At 42.1% G+C, this 8,380-nt stretch overlaps 1 protein-coding gene across 2 annotated transcripts; it reads left to right on the top strand.

Annotated features, from left to right (window-relative positions):
- The first annotated feature begins 2,467 nt into the window (after positions 1-2,467).
- Positions 2,468-7,890, top strand: LOC100284137 (sec20 family protein). Of its 2 annotated transcripts, none has more exons than NM_001157034.3 (8): positions 2,468-2,606; positions 3,960-4,244; positions 4,334-4,403; positions 4,884-4,939; positions 5,323-5,398; positions 5,500-5,536; positions 6,049-6,163; positions 7,517-7,890. In NM_001157034.3, the coding sequence occupies exons 2-8, from the start codon at positions 3,961-3,963 to the stop codon at positions 7,725-7,727; spliced, it is 849 nt and encodes a 282-aa protein (NP_001150506.1). In that variant the 5' UTR covers positions 2,468-2,606; position 3,960; the 3' UTR covers positions 7,728-7,890. The 2 variants fall into 2 exon arrangements, with proteins under 2 accessions (NP_001150506.1, NP_001399674.1); NM_001412745.1 differs by having other exon boundaries at positions 3,953-4,244.
- The last annotated feature ends 490 nt before the right edge of the window (positions 7,891-8,380 follow it).

The following is an 8,380-nucleotide window of genomic DNA, read 5'->3' as shown; positions in this document are numbered from 1 at the left end:
TCTTCGTGCTCTTATTTCCTTTTTACTCTTAGTTGAAGATTTTGGTGAGGCAATGGGGTTAGAAGGCCAAAAATGATCTCGTTTTGGTGCTTGATGCCAAAGGGGGAGAAATTAAGGGCCAAAGCAACAAATGGATCAGCTACCACTTGAGAATTTTGAAAATAGTAGAATAGAGCTTTTGGTTTGACAAAACTCTCTTATTGTCTCTCTTGTCAAAAGTTGGCCTCTTGTGGGGAGAATGGTTGAATATGGGAAAAAGGGGAGTTTTTGAAATCTTTGATCAATTTCTCTTGGAACAACTCGCTTTATGTCTCAACAAGTGTGTTTGACTTAGAGATAGGAAATTGAGGTTGATTTGCAAAAACAAAACCAAGTGGTGGCAAAGAATGATCCAAATATGCCAAATTTGATTCAAAACAAATCTGTGTTCTTATTTGCATTGAGGTCGCACTTCTTTTAGTTGCTTTTTGTTGTGTTGGCATTAATCACCAAAAAGGGGGAGATTGAAAGGGAAATGTACCCCTGTGACATTTATATAAGATTTTGGTGATTAAGTGCTCCACACAAATGCTTTGAGTAATATTTATGCCAAAGACTTAAGAAGTGCAAATCAAGAGTAAAGGTACGTTTTTAAGACTTAGTACATTGTTTTGGAGACTAATGTATTGTGTCTAAGTGCTAGAAACAGGAAAAGACCAATTTGGAAAAGACTTGGCTGAGCAGCCAAGACTCTGTGCAGTCTGGGAGCACCAGACTGTCCGGTGGTGCACCGGACAGTGTCCGGTGCGCCAGGCTGGCGTCTGTCAACTGGCTGCTCTCGGGACTTCGACGGCGGTGTACGACTATAAATCACCGGACTGTCCGGTGAGCCAACAGTCGGCCGTGCAATCTGCGCGAGACACGTGGCCGAGCCAACGGTCAGAAGGGGGCACCGGACTGTCCGGTGCGCCAACGGCTCCAAGACTTCAACGGTCGGCTGCGCCAGAATAGGAAGGAAATCCGCACCGGACTGTCCGGTGCGCCAGTCGACAGAAGGAAAGATTTGCTTTCCTGGAATGCTCTCAACGGCTCCTAGCTGCCTTGGGCTATAAAAGGGACCCCTAGGCACATGGAGGAGAACACCAAGCATTCTATAAGCATTCCTAAGCACCAAGACTCCAATTCCGCACATTTGATTCTTTGTGATAGCAACTAGAGCTCCATTTGAGTAGAGAACTCTTCGGGTTGTGTTGTGAGCTCAAGTTGCGACTTGTGTGCGTGTTTGTGCTCTGATTTTGTGTCTTGTGTGCGTTGCTCATCCCATCCTTACTTCCGTGCTTCTTTGTGAACATCAAATTGTAAGGGCGAGAGGCTCCAAGTTGTGGAGATTCCTCGCGAGCGGATATAGTGAAGCAAAGCAAACACCGTGGTATTCAAGTGGGTCTTTGGACCGCTTGAGAGGGGTTGAGTGCAACCCTTGTCCGTTGGGACGCCACAACGTGGAGTAGGCAAGTGTTGGATTTGGCCGAACCACGGGATAAACCACTGTGCCTATCTGTGTTGATCTTCTTGTGGTTATTGTGTCTTGCAAGAACTCCTCTCTAGCCACTTGACATTATTGTGCTAACTCCTAATCAAGTTTTGTGGCATTAAGTTTCAAGTTTTTACAGGATCACCTATTCACCCCCCTCTAGGTGCTCTCAACTAGAAGCACACAATCCTGATTCTAGTTCTAGGCTCCAGCAACACACTGCACATGACACAGTAAGCAACACATGTCATAGTAACAACAACACTTAGGGTATTTCGGGTTTATTGGGTAGTTCGGGTACCACGAGCTATCACCTGATTAGGCCCAAACTTAATTTGGGTATCCAGTTTTGTTACCCGCTTAAACTATTCGGGTATCGGGTTTCGGGCTAAACGGGCACGGGTTCGAGTATTTCGGTTTTTGGGCTTCGGGCTTGAGTTTTATGCCTAGATCTAGGGGTAGCGCTGCAGGGCAAGGGGAGGGAGTTGTAGCCGCTAGCAAGGGAAGGGGGCTGCTCAGCGGAGACCGCTGCGGCCAGCCTTACTGAGCAAGGGTAGGGGGTTCCTGCGGAAGGGGCTCTAATCTCCCCCTTTCACTAATTAGTCCATTTAATTGCAAAATTAGTATATTTTTAATATAATTACCAGATAATAATGTGTATTATGATACTATAGATATGAATAATATTTTTTTTAAACTCTAAATATTGATGTATAAAAGACAAATATCTCAGTTAAAGGGTAAAAGAGCTAAATAGGGTGGAATGGTTGGAGAGAAAGACAAATATGGAGAAAATAATTGACGGAAAGATATTAAATATGAATAGAAAGTAAGAATATATAGATTTGGCTGGATGAATGGTTGAAGATAGTTTTAGATATTTTAGAAATATTATTTCTAATTTAATGCTTATGTTTTGGTTGTAGGTTTTATAATAGTCGTTTGACTTTAATCTGTATCAATTTCTCCTCCACCAAGTTCCTCCTCCCTTCGACTTCCTCTCCCCCGTCTGGCCGTGCAGCCCCGGAGGCGTCACTGGGCAAGGAGGCTGGGGTGGGGACCTCAAACGCCATGGATGTGCAGCCCTAGGCACCAGGTACAAAAACGAGCCATATGTTCCCAGTTGCCATGCCATCCATTCAGAGTTTCAGACGGCCGCGTTCACCCATCTTCCCCCTTTATTTCTCCTGTTTGCCTCACTACCTCTCTCGCCTTTTTTACCCCCTCCCAACGACGACTAGGCGACTACCGCCGCCGGTCTTCGCCGGCGACGAGAGCCCATCAGGCTGCACGGGCCTTCTCTTCCCTAAATTATGTGCGAAATCGAGCACTCGAAACCTTAACATGAGCCATCTGTATCGGTATCTGACCCAGTTACAAGTATATACATGGTACCTACTCCCTCCGTCCCCAAAAAAAATATGGTTCTTGTCCAGATTCAAAGCTAGAATCACATTCTTTTTGGGGGAGAGGGAGTTAGTTTTGAGGTTTGTTTTGGACAGAAATCGTAGGCTCTGTACTGGGTCCGCCAATAGTACTTGTTCCAATTTCTGTGCAGCGACGAAATTCTAAGCTGGTATTACATATATACACGCCAAGTAATTTGACACTGAAATGCAATCTTTGCTAGCTGAATGCCTGAATTTGAAATTCCATTAGGCCCGTTTGTTTCATTGGAATTGAATTCTATTCTAGTAATCATAATTTAGACACAAACCAATTAAGTTAACACATTTCAACATTTGTATATATAATGTATTTGTATATTATCCAAAATTATATGATAGAGATAGCTATACACTACACTTATGCTATAAGTTGTACATTAGAAAAGTAGCATGTAAATCTATCGAATCAATTTTTATCTCTCGTCCCATGAATTTGAGATAGGCTTATATATAAACTTTGAAAATTTGTGTAATATCACATTCTAAAAAATAGCCTACTCCATTAGTTAGATTCTAATTCCTCAAAATGAAGGGAAACAAACGGGGCCTTATGGTTTTTGAGTGTTTGACGGAGTTCCTTTTAATTTTGGTTCTGAGAAGGAACGACACACACATACATGGAAGAGATGGAGTGGGAGTAATACATGTTTTTTTTGGTATTTTTAGGCTATGACGTTTTTACTCATCAGCATATATTTGGGGCTTAGGATGGTGGTACATGCTGTGTAGTTGCGTTATAATTACTTCTTTCATTGTAAGGAATATGGATGTTTTACATCAACCCTAAATGTACTCCACATGCCATGGATATTCGTTTATGCACTGCTAAGGAAATCCTCCTCCATGAGGATTTTTTGTTCCTCCAGAAGGAACTTAGTTTTTCAGGAGTGCACTTATTCATGTATCAAGACTAAATTCTGTTTATGTTACAAGTTTTCAGTTGTCCTTTTTTCACATGCCATCATGTTAAATCTGCTGATTTTGATTCATTAAGATATTAGGATGGATGGAGTCACACAAGCTGTTGAAAATCTTAAGAAAGAATGGGGCCAAGCAGTTTCACAGCTTGACGAGAACATTACTGCAATCAAATCATGTGGAAAAACAGGGAAAGGGACAGAGGAAGCAAATTCTCTTCCAAGGTTGAATGGTTCTGCACAGGATGCTCTGCAGTTGCTGAAGTCACTGCAGTTCCAGCTTGATCTTCTAGCACAGCAGCTTCCCACTTTTGATGAGGTGCAGTCTGGTCAAGCAACCTTGAAGTCATGGGATGAACAATACAAGAAGTAAGATATTCTTGGAGACTTGGAGTTTGTTTACTTTTGTTATCCTTTTTAGACTACTTTTTTTATATAAACCTTGAACATTTTTGCAGGCTTCGTATTAGCTTGAGGAATGCTAACTTAGAAGCAAAAGACAACATTAGACAAGCTGCTGAAGAGGAGGTACGCGATTATGCCTGGACTTTGATGATATTGATCCAAGTGATGAGCTGTCTGAGTGGTACATGCTTCTAGGGCTCATTTGGATGGCTCCTGGCCGGAGCTGCCTGGCCCAGGAATCCATCCCAGGCGTCCGATTTTGGTCGCATGGGGCTAGGATGGTTGCCTGGCCGGCGAGCTGCCTGGCAGGGTAGCAACCAAACAGGCCCCTAGAGTGTCACCAATCACCAATGCAATGTGAAAGATTAAGAATTCATGTTAAATTTTAAGGACCTATTCTTTATATGCAGTATGTCTTCTCAGAGGTTTTTTATGTACTCATTTAAGTTCAAAAGCACCATTGAAACTAATGCTGCTTTAGTTTTTTGCAATTTCCCTGGCAAAATTAGCAAGAAAATGACCTGTAGGCACCCTACCACCTTTTTAGAGCATCGCAGGTGCCATTATAACTTGGCTATCGGTTTCTAATTGACTTTTCTCTAGAGGGCACTTCTTCTAGGCGGTGGTGAAGAGTCTACCATCCGTAGGCGTAATCTCCAGTAAGTTGATTTCAATGAGGTCTTTTTCCCTTAAGACAATATATATGGGATATTTAAGGAGCTTTTATAATTTAATCAGTTACATGTGTATCCCATCCATCTGGTTTCATCAAATTCTGGTTACCTGAAATTTAAGAAGCAGATAATGTGGGCTGTCACTTGTGAATTCTAGTTTTCTATATTATACACTAAGAATTGTGGAATAACAAATAAGAGCTGCTGTGTTAACTCATTTCAGTATTTCATTAACTAAAAGGCCATCCTTTTGCATTCATGTTTAGATAAGTTCTCTTGTATCACAATAATAAATGAACCGCCCTTCTACATTTGTAATTTAAGCAACATCTAGTTTTGTCATATAATGTGATCATTAAATGATTCAGGACAAAGGCTGGAATGACATCTGCTGCTGAAAGTATCACTGAGAGCCTCCGACGGTCTCGCCAGATGATGGTTCAGGTTTGCATGTCCACTTGTTCAATTGTTAGCTTGTATGCTGATGCCTAATGGCTTATTGCTCATAAACTAACTAATTGATATAAAATTATAAATGTTTACAGGAAGTGGAAAGAAGTGCTAGTACCTTGGCAACATTTGGTATTCATTTTCATTAAGCCGTTAGTCTGTATATTATTTATAATTTTTATCATTCTAGAATGATTGAGTTTTGCCGGTTCCTAAAATCTGTCTTGTACAATGTGCTTGATCTTAATTGTAATGTACTCCATTCGAACTCATAAGACATCTTGGCTTTTTTAGATACACAAGCTTTACTATACTTAGATATACATAGTAAAAGCATTGTATCTAGGAAACTCAAAACACCTTGTAATTTGGAATGGAAGGGGTACTAATGTTCTTGTGATGTTTCACAGTGGATCAATAAAACTGCTTGGCTCTAGTCATGTACTTGTTATGTATATTTATATTTAATTTGTTGAAATATTTTTTTACTATAGGATGTTGTTCTCTTATGGCTGAAAAATATAGCGCATTCATGCACTTCATGGTGTATGAAGTTTGAACCAGAACATTTTCTTATTTGCCTTCATTTTAAGGATCATCATAGTCAAATTGTACGGTGCAAACTAATTTATTAAATTATGCAGACGAATCAACAAGTGTTCTCCAGAAGGCTGAAGGTGAATATCAAGGACATCGCTCTTTGCTGATGCGTACCCGTGGTTTGCTCTCCACAATGCAACGACAAGATGTTTTTGATAGGTAGGTATTCTCACTCTTTTGTACAGTTCTAAACTTGCTGCAGATCATTGTATAATGTGATCTGTGGTCGTGTATCCTACCTTCTTATTTTACACTCAAGCCATTTAACTAAAAGACATGCCGCTATGGACGCATTTTGCACAATGAGTACCTTCAAAATTGAACCACATCCCTGGCTCCTTTCATAGAAATTGTGGTAAGTGTTATATTGCTAGTACTACGATTGGGTTGATAACCTAGTGGTGAAGGCGGCGTTGTCCTTTTCACCGGTCAGGGGTTCGACCCCTGGTTCTGCACCCTTTAAAATATCCCCTCTATGTGCCCCGCTCGCTCTTGGGGATCGATGTCCAATGCGCCACCCTCCGGCTGGGCCGTAGCAGAGTGGACAGCTGTACTCGGACCGTTTGTGATGGGGGCTAGGGTTCGGGGGTTTTCTCGACCTGTGTGAGAAGGTCTTCTTCTTAATTCAATGCCCGGGGGCTGTCTTACCCCTCGCAGGTCGAGTTTTAAAAAGGCTTTATAAAAACTGGACGCATCTGTAATGCCAAAGTAGGCACATCAGACAGCCAATGAATGAACAGGTCTGGCAGCCTTCTTTGCTTCCTCTATGAGCTCTGGGCCTTAGTCCAGATGATTCCTTGGTGAACAGTGCAGTCCTTTTGTTAATTTCAAAAGATCAAAAGACACGATCTTGTGGAATGCTTCAGTAGGGTCATGACTCATGAGTTGGCTTATGGAAACAGAAAATAACAGAAATGGAGCAAACTGGTCGAGTAGAAGTGTGTAATGAAGCAAGGATGTATATTACATCCTCATTTGAAGGAAAATTAGTGCTGTGACTATTTTTTGTTTCTCATTTCCAGCAGTTCAGATCACACGCCAAAATGCTTAGACCAACTCCAGCAGACTCCCTCTCCGTATCCCTAAAACGCGCGGGCAACACATTCTCTCTCCTCTCCGTATCCGTCTCCGTTTCCAGCAACACTCCCCATCCCACTCCGCATGCAGTCTATGACACCTGGGGCCCGCCAGCAGGCGCGCGCGCACGCAGAGAGCTGCGGAGAGGAGAGAGAAAGTGTGGAAATGGGGAGTGCAGGGACACGGCGTCCATTTTGCGGAGAGGGATGCGGAGCCTGCTGGAGCGCGCAATAGTGCCTCAGACCGTGCAAAATGCGGATGCGGTGTGGGATACGGAGTCTTGCTGGAGTTGGTCTTAGGACGAAGTAACTGAGACTGTTGCTTTTGTTATATTGCAATAAGCTTCTTCTACGCGAGACAGTTCTTCCACCTGTAGAATAACAAACCTGTGTTTCTGTGGATCGTAACCAGCTGCTAACAAGTTCTGTTTCCCAGGATCATCCTGACTATTGGTTTCACCATTTTCTCCTTGGCGGTTCTTTACGTTGTCTCGAGACGTATTGGTCTGTTGGCTCTGCAAAGGAAACTGGCCGATGCCATCAGATCAGGTTCTTTATCAGCTGAGGACATTGTCGCGAAAGCCCAACATGGACCTGCCCCGGCAAATGTTCCTGCTCCTGCTCCTCGCGTTTACAATGAATTATGAATCGCTTTTATTTTCCGTTTTATGAAATGTTTGACCAGGAGAGATTGTTAAGGTAATACTTTCCACAAGTAAGCTATTAAGATTTCTTATCTGTAGTCTCAAATGATGATGCACCAACCTGTCAACGTTTGAAATTCCCAACAAGTTTTGGTTACAGTTGGAAGATGCTCTTCAGTCTCCACCGTTGAAATCAATTTTAGACTAGCTCCAACAAGGAGCTCTAAATGCTCCTGTACCCTAAATTTAGAGGATGAGGACGTCCTCTACCCCTCCAACAACGTCCTCTAAACGGTCCTCTAAATTTAGAGGACGCTGCTAGATCCTCTATGTATAGAGTTCCTCTAAACGGTTCTCTATCTATTTGAATACTTTAAACAACCGTTTTAGTAAAACTAAAATATGTACAATACATTTGAGAGTATGACAAACACGTATGTACAAAAATTTAAAAATAAAAATGTCTTTAATATAGGTATTTACATATAGGGGACGTGATTTAGAGGACGTTGTTGGAGAGGAAATAGATATAAGGGGTAGAATCTTTTAGAAAAGACTGTAAAGGACGGATATAGAGGATGTATATAGAGGACGTTGCTGGAGACAGTCTTATACCCCCACCGCAGAAGTCTCATCGATGAAGCATAGTGCTGCTT

This window comes from Zea mays, chromosome 1, assembly GCF_902167145.1.
Source record: "Zea mays cultivar B73 chromosome 1, Zm-B73-REFERENCE-NAM-5.0, whole genome shotgun sequence".
NCBI lineage: Eukaryota > Viridiplantae > Streptophyta > Magnoliopsida > Poales > Poaceae > Zea > Zea mays.
The sequence above is the reverse complement of the archived record's forward strand: the minus strand, read 5'-3'. Positions and strand labels throughout refer to the sequence as shown.